The following is a 17,574-nucleotide window of genomic DNA, read 5'->3' as shown; positions in this document are numbered from 1 at the left end:
GTCTGATGTTTTTCTCACTGGGGTTATGGGTTTCAGGGAGGAAGACCACAGAGGTAGAGTGCTATCCTCATCCCACTGTATCGGGGTACATACGATTGACATGACCGTTGATGTTGACCCTGTAGTGTTTATCATTTCTCCACTCTAAGTTAGCTGTTCTCTCCCCTTCCATACTGTCCCTTTGGAAGGAAGTCACTGACTGCCGCCCCACACAGGGAGGGGGGAAGTAACTATATTCTGAACAGGAGAGTCTTCTGAACAGGAGATTTGTCTATTCTCCATAATGATTATTATTTTTAAAAGATTTTATTTATTTATTCATGAGAGACACAGAGAGGAGAGAGAGAGAGGCAGAGACACAGGCAGAGGGAGAAGCAGGGTCCCTGCAGGGAGCCTGACGTGGGACTCCATCCTGAGTCTCCAGGATCACGTCCTGGGCTGAAGGTGGCGCCAAACAGCTGAGCCACCCGGGCTTCCCATAATACTTTTTTTTTTAAAGATTTTATTTATTTATTCATGAGAGATACTGAGAGAAAGAGACGGTCAGAAAGACAGGCAGAGGGAGAAGCAGGCTCCATGCAGGGAGCCCGACGTGGGACTCGATCCCGGGTCTCTAGGATCATACCCCGGGCCGAAGGCGGCGCCAAACTGCTGAGCCACCCAGGCTGCCCCATAATTATTTTTTTAAAAAGATTTTTATTTATTTATTCATGAGAGACACACACGGAGAGAGGCAGAGACACAGGCAGAGGGAGAAGCAGGCTCCCTGCGGGGAGCCCAATGTGGGACTCGATCCCAGGACCCTGGGGATCACGCCTAGAGCCGAAGGCAGATGTTCAACTGCTGAGCTACCCAGGAGTCCCTATTCTCCACCATTATTTATTTGGATTCGTTATTTTAAAAATCAGAGTGGCCCAATCATTTGTTTCCCAAAGAAATAGGTATGTTCATGTTCTAAGTAAAGACTGAGCAGTTTTGAGTTTGCTTTCAAAATTCATCACACAGGCAGCCTGGGTGGCTCAGTGGTTTAGTGCCGCCTTCAGCCCAGGGCCTGATCCTGGAGACCTGGGATTGAGTCCCATGTTGGGCTCCCTGCAGGGAGCCTGCTTCTCCCTCTGCCTGTGTCTCTGCCTCTCCCTCCCTCTCTCTCTCTCTCTCTGTGTGTGTGTGTCTCATGAATAAATAAATAAAATCTTAAAAAAAAAAAATTCATCACAGGAGGGCAGCCCAAGTGGCTCAGCAGTTTAGTGCTGCCTTCGGCCCAGGGTGTGATCCTGGAGACCCGGGATCAAGTCCCATGTCGGGCTCCCTGCATGGAGCCTGCTTCTCCCTCTGCCTGTGTCTCTGCCTCTCCCTCCCTCTGTGTGTGTGTGTGTCTCTCATGAATAAATAAATAAATAATCTTCAAAAAATAAAAATAAAAATAAAATTCATGACACAGTTGTGTTTAAGAATGAAGTATAATTAAAAGTTTTTAAGGGTTTGGCACTTGTATTGGTTTGAGGTGTGTGTTCCTACATGTGGGCACCAACGCCAGCTGCCCATATGGGCAGGTGGAATGACACAAACATCAGAGGGGCTGGGATGCACGACTTGAGGTCCCTTCCAACTCCGAAACTCAGTACCAAGAACTGCTACCTACAAGCGCCTTTTTCTGGGAAGGCACCAGTGCATTCGTCATCTCATTTGACCCAGTCTGTGCTCATGTGCCAAAGGGACAAGAAATGCAACCGAGGGGAGGAGGCAGCTGTCTACTCACCTTATCCATGCTGGCCTGGTTCAGTCTCATAATGGAGGCATGAGCCAGGCGGTCGTAGACCGTCCGCAGGGCCTTCTTGGAGTAGAGCTCTTGGGGTTTGAACAATTCCTCCATAAACTTTCGATTGAACATGGTGGAGATGATGTCATTCAGAACTGTAGGGACAAGAGAGAACAGAGCTGAGCAAGGGACCGAAGGAAGCTTGGATCAGGAGATGCGGGCTATGAATGGAATGGAGGAGCTGGGTCCACGCGCAGTGGGGATGCTGACGTGCCGGTGAGATCTGCTCCCTCGGGAGAACCCACACAGGTGTCCCCAGAGAAGGCAGGGTCCAGGGTGCTTTATGAGGCTGTCTCAGAGCAGACATAAATGTGACAATGTATGAATGTGTTGTGCTCCAGAGGTTATTTTTATTTTTTATTTATTTATTTATTTATTTATTTATTTATTTATTTATTTATTTTTATTTTTTTTTCTCCAGAGGTTATAAACCACTTTTATACATATGTTATCTCACTTGATGATAGGGGAAATGTATCTTTAAAAAAGATTTCTATGAACATTCTAGATTAGATCTCCTCTTTAAAATGAGAAACAGCAAAATAATAATAATAATAATAATAATAAAAATTTAAAAAATGAGAAACAGCACTGCTCTTTTTGTGGTCTTTTTAGCTAATCTATAACGTTTTTACACACAATTTCATAAAAATGGGACCATTAATGGTGACTGATTCTTTTTAAAGAAAAAAAATTTTTTTAAAGATTTTATTTATTTGAGAGAGGGAGAGAGAAAGAGTGAGAGCATGAGCTGGGGGGAAGGACAGAGGGAGAAGAAGCAGGCTCTTCACTGAACAGGGAGCCCAATCCCAGGACTCATGACCTGAGCCAAAGGCAGACGCTTAACTGACTGAGCCGCCCAGGCGCCCCAAGAAAAAAACATTTTATGAAAATAGACAAGTTTACCCACTGATTAGAGATGAAAACATTTCTAATGTTTCTACAAGACATGTACTTCAGATTAGCACCATTTTAGAATGCCTTAATTTCTATACTTGACCTATAATATTGATGATGTTACTCTGTGGTGATATGTCTCATATTGTTGTTCGATTGGAAAATTTCCATCTGGTGAGAATAAAAATCCTAAGGCGTGTGTAAACCAAAGTGTCTGTAATTCTAGTTCTCCATTCACTCACTCATTCAGACATTTTGTGCTACTGAAATAACATTAGTTGAAGGCTAGGAAAGCTCTTTGGTACAAGAGATAGGAAGAGGTATGTATGAACACAGATTATGCTTTTTTTAAAAAAATATTTTATTTATTCATTTGAGAGAGAGGGAGGGAGAGGATGAGTTGAAGGAGGGGCAGAGGGAGAGGGAGAAGCAGGCTCCCCACTGAGCAGGACCCTGGGATCATGACCTGAGCCGAAAGGCAGACGCTTAACTGGCTGAGCCACCCAGGCGCCCCAAACACAGATTATTCTTAATTAAGCCAGATATATCCTGGCCTAAGGGTGACAGTATATGGACGCGGAGAATATACATTCATAGTTAATTAAAACTTGAAAGAAAACTGATGACTTACAATAATTATACAAAATCAATCATTGTTTAATGAGTGACTCATGTTTATGAGTGGCTATCACCGAAGGATTCAAATGCCCCTTTCTCTTGCCAAAGGTTGCTGGCACCAGGTGATTGGTTGTGATGGTGTATTTTAGAGATGGAAGACAAGGTAGCTCATTCAGGTCATGGTTTCAGGCACCCTCTCCAGCTTTAAATAATTGACAGAAGTAGAAGTACCCTGGGGTGAGGCCAGCATCAGGGTGCCTGGCTGGCTCAGTTTGTAGAGCATGCGGCTCTTGATATTGGGGTTATAAGTTTGAGCCCTACTTTGGGTGTAGAGATTACTTAAAAAAATAAAATCTTGGGATGCCTGGGTGGCTCAGTCAGTTAAGCATCTGACTCTTGATCTCAATTCAGGTCTCATGAGTTCAAGCCCCAAGTTGGGCTCCATGCTGGGTGCAGAGCCTACTTAAAACAAACAAACAAACAAATAAAATCTTAAAAAAAAAAGGCATCTCAAAGAGCATTTTGGGAGAGAAGGGTGAGCTGAGGGCTCGTTGTATTTAAATCTTACATGGGGGACACCTGGGTGGCTCGGCGGTTGAGCGTCCGTCTTCGGGTCAGGGCAGGATCCTGGAGACCCAGGATCAAGTCCCACATTGGGCTCCCTGCATGGAGCCTGCCTCCCCCTCTGCCTATGCCTCTGTGTCTCTCATGAATACATAAATAAATGAAATCTTAAAAAAAAAGAAGTCTATCTTATAAACAAATAAAAAATAAATCTTAGGGATCCCTGGGTGGCTTAGCGGTTTAGCGTCTGCCTTTGGCCCAGGGCATGATCCTGGAGTCCCGGGATAGAGACCCACCTCGGGCTCCCTGCATGGAGCCTGCTTCTCCCTCTGCCTGTGTCTCTGCCTCTCTCTCTCTGTGTGTCTTTCATGAATAAATAAATAAAAATCTTAAAAAAATAAAAATAAAAATAAATCTTACATGGAAAGGCTATGGAGCGAGGGGAGGGGATCCCCCACATTTAGACACAAAAGAACTAAATGACTGACTCCTTATAGAAGTGTTGAACTCATACTTGCCCTTTCAACTTTACCTGAGGCTCCATCCTCTTTGTGAGCAAGAACCAAATCCATTACCAACCCAGGGTACCTCTCACATCTGACAATTTGAACCCATTGCAGCTTGCCATTAATGTTCACTAACATTTCCCCAGTGTGGACAGCTTGGAGACATATGAGCTTCTCTGGGTTTGTTTCATGAATAGTCTTTTGTCTCTGAACTAAGCAAGCAGGTGGGTTTTCTCCCTTTGTCTTAGGATAGCCTGTATCAAATGCAGAACTTGCAAGGAAGTAGGTACAAACGAAAAGCCACACATAAGGCCTTGAGAGAAAGAATTTGAAGAATTTTCCATGGATTTATATTGGGCAAGGAGGAGTGCCAAAGAGGAAGGGCTCTAGTGGAAGGATCACATCAGCTCCCATTATGTCAATGCTTAAGGAAGCTGCCATTTGCCTGGGTGCTGAGCCATTTCTCCAGGGTCTTTGAGTCCCTAGCAGTATCAAGGAAAATAGCTTAGACCCAAATACATCAATTCTAAGAGAAAGAAAATTGCAGGGTGATTGTTAGTCACTCTGGCAAAGTTAAAAAGGAAAACGAAGCCTTTCCCCCTGGGAAGTGAACAGGCTATATCACCACGGCTCCCTGCCCCCTGACAACCAGGAAGCTTACCTGTTGTTAAGAGTACAGCACGCCCTGTCCCTGTGGGCAGAGCAGTGACACAAGTGACCCCAAAGAGAAAAGTGGTGGTTTTATGATTGGACCCTGGTACCCAGAGCTCCCATCTCTCAAATGTGAGTCTGTGGAAGGAACATGGGGGCAAATGCTGACAAGGTGTATGTCTCACATCGTGCTTTACTTAGCACTTGGTTGAGGTGGCCTAAGTCTCTACTAGACGGGAGATAGACACCAGGGCACAAAGAGGACGTGACAGCTGTCCCTGCCCTGCAGAAAGCATCCCACTTCGTATTTCAGTTCAACCTGAGAAATGATTTTAAGCAGACCTGCTGGTCAGCCTTGGGGTTAGTTTTTGGCACTCATGGGAGCTTTGCATGATTTCATGAGGCAGGGATGCGCTGGGAGCCAGGTTTCTGCGGGCAGAGACTAAGGGCAGGGAAGGATGTAGTTTTTCACGGGTGCATCAGAGGCGTTAGTAACTGAGTTCTTAACATACCACGTTGCTCGTCCTGGTCCTGACTACCAAGTCGGTTTCTGCTCATTATTTTGTAGTGTCTAAGTTCAAATAAATTCCAATGATTCAATTATGTCTGCGAACAGCCTTCATAATCCACACTTCTTGCCTGAAATTCCACCCTGCGTCAGGAGGTGGGCCAGACGTTGCTCACAAGAGGTGATAAAATATAGTTAAGGGTGTATCAGGCACTTCGGTTGGGTTTTCCTTTGAGCCTGGCCTGATGAAAGGATTCTCTTGATGCAGGCAACTGAGTTTTTACCAACTACCTCTGCTATACGTTTGTTTCTTGGGAACATACAACTTGGAACCAAGGGTAAAAGGGAGAAGCTACTACTTCTGGATGGTTACTACTTTTGAATTCTTACTATGTTCCAGGCACAAGGCTTAGAACTTTCCACGCATTCTCTCATTTAAATCCCTCGACAACTTTGATTTACTCTCCTTATCCTGTCAAGGAGGAACACTGGGTTTTAGAGAGGTTAAAGTCCAGGGTCACACGGCAGGTGGTGGAACTGAAATTAGGATGGGGTATTGGATTTTAATGCCCATGCTCTTAAATATTACATACGTCATCTCCCCAGCATACTTGGTATACCGAGAGCATGGAAAATATTGAGGACGATGGCTGGTGACATGTGTAAACAGTACCCAAATGTCAAGTGATGGAAGGAACTTGTGGCATTGAAGGGTAAGAAAGGCTAAGGTTTTATTCTGAGGAACTGGCCAAATTTTCAGGTTTGCTGCTAATTGTGGGTAAAGGGGAAACTGAAGATTTGGCACAATAAGGCCACAGTACATGCATGCTTCGGCCCACAGGTCTGGCAGCCAGGCAGCCACAGGCTTCTAGTTTTCTCCACTGCTCAATAGAGATCTCTGTGTGCTAAGGAGAATGGCTCAGGGAGGAGCACTGGTGTCGGAGCACAATTCTTTGGCTGCATGGTACTGTCTCAGAATTGTTTGGACTACCAAAGAGGACGGCCACCCAGAAGTGTAGCCGTTAACCCCGGCGGTCCCTGCAAAACTTGGAACTGATGAAGAGACAGATACCTCAGGTGCCATATGATCCTTTGGCCAAAGTTGGCTTGGTTTTCATCCTATATGCTGCATTTATTTAAGTAAGAGATTCCAATGTATAACCAGTCTCTTGGCTAAAGAGAAACTCAATGCCTAGGTTTTTCCTTGGAAATAACTTAGAGAGGTCCCCCAGTAAGCCCAATGATGAAGGACCGAGTGAGCCTGTGGATGCAGACTGAACGCATGCAGCCCAAAGATAGCATACCTCGTTTTCTGTCCACCTCTGTCCATTCATCTACATGAAGCATATAAAAAGAAAACACCAGTTCATGAAGCAAGAACATTCTTTTCAAGAAGGCTTTAAAAAACACCAATTCCAATGACCTGGGCTATGGTACTCCACTTTGCATGTTTGCATTAATGTCTAATGCAAATCCTCTGCCTTCCACCTGAACCTTTGAAGAGGATGATGCGTAAATAACAATTTCCAAAAAAGCCCTGGAGAGGCTATACCTTCCAGAGAGGGGCCTTGTGGGAGGGAAATGCAGGACTAGCTCCCCTGGGGTTTATCCTGAAAGTCCCGAGAAGCTATGAGAACACACATCATTCAAAATAAGGCTTTACAAGGGGACCCCGGGGGGCAGGGTCAGTTGAGCATCTGACTCTTGGTTTCAGCTCAGGTCATGATCTCAGAGTCTTTTTTTTTTTTTTTTTTTTTTTTTTTTTGATCTCAGAGTCTTGAGGTCGAGTCCTGCATCGGGCTCCACGCTCAGTGTAGAGTCTGCCTGAGTTTCTCCTGCCTTCTCTCTCTGCCCCTCCTGCTCCTGCTCTCTCTCTAAAATAAATGAATAAATCTTAAAAAAAAAAAAAAAAAAAAAAAGACTTTACAAACACTGACTTCCTTGAGGAAGACTCCCAAGAGCAGGGAGAGAGAGGATTTTCTTTTTGTACCACCTGGATTTTTATTAATGTTAGGATTTCCCTTTCTAGAGTACAGATTGAACTGCTCCAGTTAGAAAACCTGAATTTTTTTTAAAGATTTTATTTATTTACAGGAGAGAGAGAGTGAGAAAGCAGGTGAGAGAGAGCAGGAGCAGGGGGGAAGGGCAGAGGGATAAGCACAGTCCCGGTGGAGCAGGTACAAGGGAGCCTGATGCGGGGGCTTGATCCCCAGGACTCCAGGATGGAAACCCGAGCGGAAGGCAGGTGCTTAGCTGACTGAGCACCTATTGCCCAGAAAACTTGAAACTTGAAATAAAAGGAAAAAAAAAAGTTCATTTGTTTCTGACTTACTTTTCTGATATACTGATCACTGTAAAGAAAGCCCTTGAGGACAGAGGCAGCGAAGAGGAGAGCAAATGAAGGAAAATGTGCTTGGCTGGAGGAATCTGTGAGAACCAAGACCCTTTGTGGTTTGGGACCTGGCTCTAGCCTTTTCCTAGCTATGTAACTTCCAGCAACTTGTTGGACCTCAATTTCTTCATCTGTAAAATGGGGATCATCACTGCATCTCTCTCATGGGGTTGCTGTGGGGGAGGAAATGGATGACACACACTGAGCACTTACTTAGCTGGCCTCACTTAGCTGGCTCTGCTTTCTCTACATCACAGCTTTGGACCCCCTCCATAAAGGTTGAAATATGGTCTTTCTTTCTTTTCTTTCTTTCTTTCTTTCTTTCTTTCTTTCTTTTTCTTTCTTTCTTTTTTTTGCGGGGGGGGGGGGAGAGATTTCAACCTAGAACACCAACCCAACCCCATAAATAGGGTTCTAAACACAGCCACATTTTAAAAACATTTTGGGGCAGGGCAGCCCGGGTGGCTCAGCGGTTTAGCACCTGCCTTCAGCCCAGGGCGTGATCCTGGAGACCCAGGATTGAGTCCCACATCAGGCTCCCTGCATGGAGCCTGCTTCTCCCTCTGTCTGTGTCTCTGCCTCTCTCTCTCTCTCTCTCTGAGTCTCCCATGAATAAATAAATAAAATCTTAAAAAAAACAACAACAAACATTTTGGGGCAGCCCAGGTGGCTCAGCGGTTTAGCACCACCTTTGGCCCAGGTCAGGATCCTAGAGATCCGGGATCGAGTCCCACTTCGGGCTCCCTGCGTGGAACCTGCTTGTGTCTCTGCCCCCCCCCCCCATGTGTGTGTGTGTGTGTCTCTGTCATGGATAAATAAATAAAAATCTTAAAAAAAAATAAAAACATTTTGTAGCTAACAGTCCCTGGAAGCAACTGCCCTGGATTGTTTCGGAGGGGGGTTTCTGAGGTTGTAACCAGGTCAGGCATCCGGGCGCCTTCAGTACACCTGAGACACCTGTCTGAAAGCCCTGCCCTGCCCTAGCTGGCGGCAAAGGCTTCCCATTGCCAGGTCAGGGGCTTTTGGAGAGGGAGCCCTGGGGAAGCTGCAGCAAGGGCCAGGCCTTCTTAGAGCAGGTGCTGGATTCTTTGGCATAAAATCCACAGCTTCTGATTCGGGTGGAGTTTATTTTACAGGCGGGTCCGTGGGAATTCAGAGGGGTGCTGCCACAAGGGGCTGCCGGCGTGGGGTGCGGGGACAGGGGCTCCCCGCCAACGACCGAGGTCCCCCAACGCGCTCCTGCGGGCAGTGACGCTCAGCTCCGGCAGAGGGCGCCGCAGCGCCGCGCGGGCCTCCCGGGGCTCCGGGGCTCCGGGGCAGGGAACCACGTCCCGCCCTTCTGTGCTGGTGCCCCGGGGGACTTGCCTAGGCCCGCGTCGCTTTAGTTATATTCCGAGTGGGAGGAAGGCCCAAGGCTGCCCAGAGCTGCCTGTGAAGCTGGAACTAGAAAAATAAAAACTGAACCTCACCACCGTGTTTGGGGGCGTTCAGGGCTTCACTGTGATGTGCTCGTCCTGGGGTGGCGGGGGTGGGGTGGGGGGTGGGATATAAATCACTTACCGGCTGGGTGTCTCAGGTTCCCCTTCTGTAAAATGAGGAATGTAAATGGAATGTAATAGGGTCTTATTTAGGAGGATTTCTGAGAGGCCACAAGTGAGGCCTGAGTGAGGCAAAGGCCGCTCTTATTATTCTTGCTATTGCTTAAAAAAAGGGAGGGGGGGGACGACATTCCTATGCAACACTCAAAAGTTGCCCCACGCGGAGAGAACTTCCTTTCTGTTGAATGCTAAACTAGAGGCTGCACTGTGGTGGAAACGGCAGGATCCTCACTGGCCTTGTGGGACAGGCCTGGCCTCCGGGAGACCAATTAGTCCTGTAAGATAATGAAAACACCTAGAAAAGATATGATTTCCATTCACAGTATCGACAAGGACTTGCTTACCCTGTTTGGTGTTTTATAGGCCTCTGGGCACACTAGCAATTGTCACAGTGACTCCTGCAACTACGCCAGCTCTCAGGGGTGGGATAGATGGGGGTTTCTCAGCTTTCTGAAGCCTACACCCTGGACCCTGTTTTCTGTCTTCTGCAAGTCCCCATGAGCCGCTTACTTTCTGTCATTTCTTTCCTGAAATCAGTGGGTCCACTGGACGATGTTTTTTCAGAGCTCTCCCTCTCTTTCTGACCTCCCATCCCCCTCGCCCTCAAAGATTCTGATACAGTCCCCCCAAATATGGAAGTAGGGTCCAGTGGTGAAGGACATATCTGCTAAGAGGATGAGCTCTGGAGCCTGATGACCTGGGTTCAAATCCTTTACTCTTCCTCTCTCTCTGGCTATGTAACCCCAGGCAAATTAACTTCAGTATCCCCATCTGTAAATTGGGGATAGTATGACCCACATGATAGTATAGTTGTGGGGATTAAGGTCGTCAGAGGAGTCCTTGGTACACATTAAGTGCTTAATATGTTTGTTGTTGTTGTTAGGAAGGTATGTCCCCCACCTTGAGAATCATTACTAGATGACATGGATCCAGAGCCCTACTTCCAGTGAATGCACAGAAGGGCTGCAGCAGGCTCCACCCAGCATCTCACATCATGTCTCACACTCACCTACACTACAGAAGGGAGGAATGAGTGTGTGAATGTGAATTTCTAAAAATGGTCGAAACTCCCTAAAGTGGCATTTAGCAAACCCAGAAGGACTATAGCTCCTGAAGACAAGGGAAGCCAGTCCTTTCGTATTCACAGGGTCTTGCTCAGATCCCCTCTTGAAAGCCAACACCTCTTCATCGTGTTAAACATGGTGAATACATTATCTCATTCAATTCTTACAACTTTGCTGTCTGTATGATGCCCATGTTATGGAAAAAGAAGCAGGCTTATCGAGGGTTTACACTCCAAGGTCCCACAACTAGTAAAATGGCAAAGCTGTAATTGGGACCCAATGGTACGACTGCAGAGTATGCTCTTAATGGCTAACTTAACGCCGCTTTCCAAGATGCAGACCGCTGGTGCAAGGACTACCTGCCGGCTCACTGGTGCCGGCCGTTAGCCTGAATGAAATCACAGAACATATGTACCAAGGAAAGCAGAACCCTCTTGAGGACGAAACGGCAACATCATATAAGACAGCCAGTTTGGATCATCAGTTGAACAGACATTGACTGGACATCAATTTATTCTGGTCTAGGCACTGTGCTAGGTACAGGAGGACGAAGCTGAGTAAGAGAATCATGGGCGGGGGAGACACCCACAGACCAGTGAAAGGTAGGGAGAGGCAAGCATGGGGTGCTATGGGAGTATTCTCAGACCCTTTCCTGGTGTGGGGAGGCTTCCTTGAAGGAGCTGATTCTCAAGCTGAATAATGCAGGATGGAACGGGAACTATTAGCACCGAAATGGGACGTTTGGGGTAGAATGGGGATTATTAGCACGGAAACGTGAATGAACATGTTTACATGTAGACCTACAAGCCGTTTGGTGTTATTTTTTTTTTTAATTTTTATTTATTTACTTATGATAGTCACAGAGAGAGAGAGAGAGGCAGAGACACAGGCAGAGGGAGAAGCAGGCTCCATGCATCGGGAGCCTGATATGGGATTCGATCCCGGGTCTCCAGGATCGCGCCCTGGGCCAAAGGCAGGCGCCAAACCGCTGCGCCACCCAGGGATCCCCGTTTGGTGTTATTATGATACAGAGCAGGAGGCAGGCAGTGGTGGGAGGTGGGACTGCAGAGGTGGGGAGAGATCAGGTCAGCAGGGGCCCTTAAACGTCCTGCCAAAGACTTGGTCTCCATCCAAACAGCAGTGAGAGCTGACAAAGGGTTTTGAGTAGCAGGGAGTATGGACAGATTTGCATTTTAGAAAGCTCGTGGGCAGCGCTGTGCAGAATGGGGATGGTGGGGGCATTCTACAGGGAGTGCTTTTCATCTCTTTGTGCGTGGACTTGGGCTCCACCGCACAGACACAGCAGTGATTATCTGAATATGTATGCTTAACATCTGAATGCGTTCGTTTAACATCAGTTGAGCGTGCGGACTGCTGGAGAGGATTAAAAGTTTAATGTGGGGTTGTATTAGTTTCCTTTATACCAAGTTCTCTTTCTCTACCTTGGAATACATAGTTCTGGGGCGCCTGGGGGGGGGCTCAGAGGTTGGGTGTCCGCCTGCAGCTCAGGTCCTGATCCTGGGGTCCTGGGATCGAGTCTTGCATGGGGCTCTCTGCAGGGAACCCAGTTCTCCCTCTGCCTCTCTCTTTCTGTGTCTCTCATGAATAAATAAATAAAATCTTAAAGAAAGAAAGAGAGAAAGAAATGTAAGTAGTTCTTTCCTACTTCATTCATCCCAGGAGGCTTGGAGGAGGAAAAGGCGGCAGAGTTCTGGGTGGTCATTTGAACCGAGGGTTAGGTGCGGGGGTAGAGGGGGCGACGCATCTTGCGTTTTGGAAACTCTCAGAGAATTATCTCCAGAACTGCCTTCTCTTCCAACCACTATGAAGGGAATAATGTGACTTTCGTATGTTTTCTTATTAATCTGTTATTTCAGAGCCCCACCTTTCTAGAAATGGCTTCTGAGATCAGCAAGCCTGGCCTCCAGCTCGGGAGGAGGGTGGAGAGGGGAGGAGGACGGGGGGCTCGGCACCTGCTGGGGGGTGTCGGCGGCGGAGGCTGCTTGCACTAGCAGCGCGGGCCGCCCGGGGGTGGGTAGCTCGGTCTCCTACACCGGGGGGGGGGGGGGGGGATCGGTGGTCGAGGTGGGGGGTCATCCCTCCAATGCGAGGCGATGGGGAAATAGACGGGGTGGTGGTCAGGTCCCCTAATGACACACCGCAGAGCGGGCATTAAATCCTTCTGCTGTGAAAAAACAACCTTTTGGGGCATTTGAGCCCCGAGGGGCCCGCGGCTTTGTGAGAGGTCCCCGGCTGCGGGCGCGCGGGCGCAGGGGTGCCGGCCGGTCCGCGGGGCCAGGGGCGGGGGCGGGGGCCGGGCGCCTCTCACCTTTGTGGGCCTTGTCTCCCGGGATGTTCTGGGCCCGCAGCCGCTGGTCCAGGATGTAAAGCATCTCCCCGCCCAAGTTCAGGAAGAGCAGCGGTAGTGTCCGCACCGACATGGTGCCAGACGCCGGCGGAGCCCGGGACGCGGGGCGAGGCGGGGGAGCCGGGGGCCTGGTTGCCCCGCGGTCCCGCCGTCGCGTCCGATTGTCTGGTTGCCGGGGCGACGCGGCCGGGCGGCAGAAGCAGCCAATCAGCGGGCCGTTTGTTGGGAGGCGCTCGGGGGCGGACGCTGATTGGGCGGGCGGGAGGGGGCGTGGCCTCCGCCGGGGGTGGGGCCGCTGGTGGGAGCGCTGCTTGTGCCTCCTGCGCTGGCTGCAGGGCCAGGTCCCGGCCCCGGCTCCGGCCCCCGGCCCCCGGCCCCCCGCCCCCCCCAGGCCCCGGCCCTCCAGGCCCCGGCCCCGGCCCCCCGCCCCACCAGTCCCCGATCCCCCGGCCCAGGCCCTCCAGTCCCCGGCCCCGGTCCCTCGCTCCCCCAGGCCCCGGCCCCGGTCCCCGGCCCTCCGGCCCAGGCCCCCCAGGCCCCCCCAGGCCCCCCGACCGGCCGCCCGTTTCTCCGCTCCCCCTAGGTCCTGGCCGCCCAGACCCCACGGTCCTCCCAGTCCCCCGGCCCCCCAGTCCCCGGCCCCCCAGTCCCCCCATCCCCGGCCCCCCAGACCCCCCAGTCCTCTGGCCCCCCAGACCCCCAGTCCCCCGGCCCCCAGACCCCCCATCCCCGGCCCCCCAGTTTCCCGGCCCCCCAGACCCCCCCGGTCCTCCGGGCCCCCGAGTCCCCGGCCCCCCAGGCCCCCCATCCCCGGCCCCCCAGACCCCCGAGTCCCCCGGCTCCCCAGACCCCCCAGTTCCCCGGCCCCCCAGACCCCCGGCCCCCAGACCCCCCAGTCCCCCGGCCCCCCAGTCCCCCGGCCGAGAACGGGGAAGCTGGAGCAGGACTCCGCCCGTCCCTAGCGGCGCGGCCCTGGGGCCCTGGGCAGGTGGTGGAGGCCGGTCCTCCCACGCACTTAGGTGGAGGGAGCCCCCCCCGCCCCCCCCCCCGGACTGCACGAAATGCCCCGAAATGCTCCATAAATTGGTAACGGACGTTTCTTTGGAACCGGGAAAGGGCCCGAAGCCCTTGACCTTGCGTTTCTGCCCCAAGAGCTGCTTGGGGTGAAGCAAAGCCGGCGGGGGGCTGCCGGCGCCCCGTTACTGCCCTGCTCGTTACTGCCCTGCTCGAGGGCGGCGGCCCCTCCCTCGCCGCCCGGAGCCCCGCGTCCCCTCCCGGGCGCCGGCTGTGCGGTTCTTCTTGGACGAGCAACCATTTCTGCGGATTTCAGTACTTCTGAAACCTGCGAATCCTCCCCCTCCGGGCATCGGGGCGACACCTGGGCCTTGGCTCCCAACTCTGTTTCCCCGGGCGCTGTTACCAGTCACCCCTTCTGCTCCCCCAAATCGTTCTCACATCCATCTCTTCTGCCCGCGTTAGGATGCTCCTCCCTGCTCCTGCCCTTTCCCTCCAGCACTGGCTGCTCGGATGAATTTTAGCAGTTGCCGTGGTCGATGGGAAGCATCCCTTGGGTGGCTCCCAACTGTCTGCGGGGTCACAGTCTAAATGCCTCAGTGTGGCATTCGACGCGCTCTACTCGGCCTCCAACTCCCCTTCTATTTACTTTTTCTTTCCTTTTTTTTGTTATTTATTTATGATAGTCACACACACACAGAGAGAGAGAGAGAGGCAGAGACACAGAGGGAGAAGCAGGCTCCATGCTGGGAGCCCAACGTGGGACTCCATCCCGGGACTCCAGGATGGCGCCCTGGGCCAAAGGCAGGCGCTAAACTGCTGCACCACCCAGGGATCCCTATTTACTTTTTCTTTAACGTTGCTTCCGCAGCTATTGTGGAGCCCAACGTGGGGCCTGAACTCACAACCCTGAGATCAAGACCTGAGCTGAAAGTTGGATCGCTTAACCAGCTGAGCCACGCGGGTGCCCCTCCAACTACCTTTCTGGAGATCATTGCCCCTAATCCAGCGAAACTCCTCTGCCTCGTGGGCTCTGCCTCCTCAGTGGCACATCACCTCTTCCCACCTTGCCTACCTCGGCAGTTTTGCCCTGACGTTGCCCAAGCTCAAGTCCTAGCACACCTTCTCTGGTCCCCTCTCCTTCCCAGCCAAGTTTTTAAGGGCAGTCTACAGTCACCACCTGCGTTTCCTTAACACCTTCACTTCCTACCTCACTGCAACTAGGAGTCAGCGCGCTCCATCCCACCGAAACTGCTTTACCACGAAGACCTTTTGGTCCTTAACCATCTCAGCGTTAGATGCTATACAGTAGTTGAAGGCCGGCAGTCCAGGGCTTTAACTTGATTTTGCCTGGTCCATGCGGTTTTGAAAGGGACAATAACGGGGATCCCTGCGTGGCTCAGCGGTTTGGCACGTACCATCGGCCCAGGGCGTGATTCTGGAGTTCCGGGATCAAGTCCCACATTGGACTCCTGCATGGAGCCTGCTTCTCCCTCTGCCTCTGTCTCTCATGAATGAATAAATAAAATCTTAAAAAAAGAAAAGAAAGGGACAATAACTAGGATAGGAATGTATCGAGCAGCCCGGGTTCACACTTTAGGTTAAGCTGCCGATAGCTCGTTGCTATGCTATAGTACAACTCCTCCCATAGCGGCTCAGGCCGCTTGTTGCCCCCAGGCAGTGTGGTAGGATGAGCAGAATGCAGGCTTGGAGTAAAGACAGGTGCGGCCCAGATTCCTAGGTCTGTCTCTAACCAGCTGTGTGAACTTGGACAAGTTACCTAACCTGTGAGCCTCAGTTCTCACACGGTAAACTGAGAATAACCATGCCAAGAGGGGGTGGATGGGGGAGGAAGGTGGCCTTAAGGATTAGAGATGCTGTGCCTAAGGCAGCCCTTACGATGCCTTTCCTGTAGGGCCTGCTCCATGGGATCCCTTTTCTCACCTTCCCTAGCACCCACCCCCCCACGCCATGATGGCACCTGGCCCTCCAGTGTGGGATCTCCACATAGCTGCGTCCACTCAAAGGCCTGCCCCATAGGCCTTCCCTAGTGTTCCTGGAGGTGACATCCGAACAGCGAGGCTGGTTTTGAGCCGTTCATCTCACTTCTGATTCCACAGGACCCCAGGCTCTGTTCTCGTCACATCACCTCCCCCCGCCCCCAGCTGCTCCAGAGGCAGAATATGCCTGGAGATCATCCTACCCATTCTGACATGGCCCTTTCTTCCTTTACATGCTCTCCCTGGGCAACTTCACTCAACACCCGTGGCTTCAATCACCATGTAAACCCAAGCCCTGAGCCTGTCTCCAGCTTAGGCCTTGCTGCAGTCCTGGATGTTTCCAACTGCTCTTTGGATGCCACTTTAACACATCTTCCCCTTATTTGGGCTTTCCTTTAAGAATGAAGTCCAAAGTCTTTCCCCCACTGTTGTGACTGTTTGTGTACATCCTCAAATTCATGAATGGAAGCTCTACACCCCAACATGATGGTATTTAGAGGCCTTTAGAAGGTATTAGGAATTAGGGGAGGTCATGAGGGTAGGATCCTCATGATGGGATTAGTGCCCTTATAAAGGGAAGAGATCTTGTCTCCCCTTGCATGTTGAGGACATAGAAAGCAGCCACCTGCAAACCAGAAGATTCCTCACCAGAAACCGAATTGACAAGCACCTAGACCTCGGACTTCCTAGCCTCCTTAAGCCAGTTTTTTTTTTTTTTTTTTTTTTTTAAGGTTCTGGAACAGACTGCACATGTGTGAATTGTCTTTTTTTTTTTTTTTTTTAAGATTTTATTTATTCATGAGACAGAGAGAGACAAAGACACAGGCAGAGGGAGAAGCAGGCTCCCTGCATGGAGCCTGATGGGCTCAATGGATCATGCCCTGAGCTGAACAGGGTGCTAAACCGCTGAACCACCCAGGGATTCCCCACCCCCCTTAAAATATTTTATTTATTCATGAGACACACAGAAAGGCAGAAACATAGGTAGAGGGAGAAGCAGGCTCCCCACAGGGAGCCCCATGCAGGACTCGATCCCAGGACCCTGGGATCACGACCTGAGCCAAAGGTAGACACTCAACCATTGAGCCACCCAGGTTCCTCGCCAGTTTATGGTTTCTAACGGCAGCCTGAACAGTCTAATACCTCCAGAAAACTCTATATTCCGGTGTCTGCTTTCCCCTCTGACTTCATCTCTTCCTAACTCTTCTCTTGTTCACTCAACTTTAGACACACTGTCTTCTTTGGGTTCTTCAAACACGCCAAGCATACTCAGACACCAAGGCTTGGACACTTGGTGTGAACGGGTGAGCTTTGCAAGAAAAGAGGCATCCGGAACTCCCCAGAATTTATAAGGAATGTTTTATGTGTGTGCAGTTTCTTGTGGGTAGGACTTGTAGCTTTTTATCAGATTCTCAACCTGAACATCAGTACCCCTGAACCCAAAACAATGTCTGCTCCTCCCATCTACCCTACACTGCTGCTGCTTAACCATCTAAAACAGAGACTTGGTGCAGTCATCACTCCTTCTGGAAGGTCTCCCCACTCCCTAGAGGGCAGCCAGCATATCGAGCCTCT

The 17,574-nt window shown here is 50.5% G+C and overlaps 1 protein-coding gene across 3 annotated transcripts in view; it reads right to left on the bottom strand.

Annotated features, from left to right (window-relative positions):
* The window catches only part of OSCP1 (organic solute carrier partner 1), a 30,532-nt gene extending 17,361 nt beyond the window's left edge, over positions 1 to 13,171 (bottom strand). The window contains exons 1-3 of one of the 3 annotated variants that reach the window (XM_049094162.1): positions 12,947 to 13,159; positions 6,868 to 6,897; positions 1,760 to 1,914 (exon numbers count right to left, since the gene is read on the bottom strand). In XM_049094162.1, the coding sequence (XP_048950119.1) occupies positions 1,760 to 1,914; positions 6,868 to 6,897; positions 12,947 to 13,058 (297 nt within the window). In that variant the 5' untranslated portion in view covers positions 13,059 to 13,159. Of the gene's footprint in view, positions 1 to 1,759; positions 1,915 to 6,867; positions 6,898 to 12,946 lie in introns of all 3 variants that reach the window. The other 2 variants (XM_025419896.3, XM_025419894.3) reach the window with 2 other exon arrangements.
* Positions 13,172 to 17,574: the final 4,403 nt, after the last annotated feature.

The sequence above is a fragment of the Canis lupus genome, chromosome 15, assembly GCF_003254725.2.
Source record: "Canis lupus dingo isolate Sandy chromosome 15, ASM325472v2, whole genome shotgun sequence".
In the NCBI taxonomy this organism is placed as follows: Eukaryota; Metazoa; Chordata; class Mammalia; order Carnivora; family Canidae; genus Canis; species Canis lupus.
This window is presented reverse-complemented; position numbering and strand designations above follow the sequence as displayed.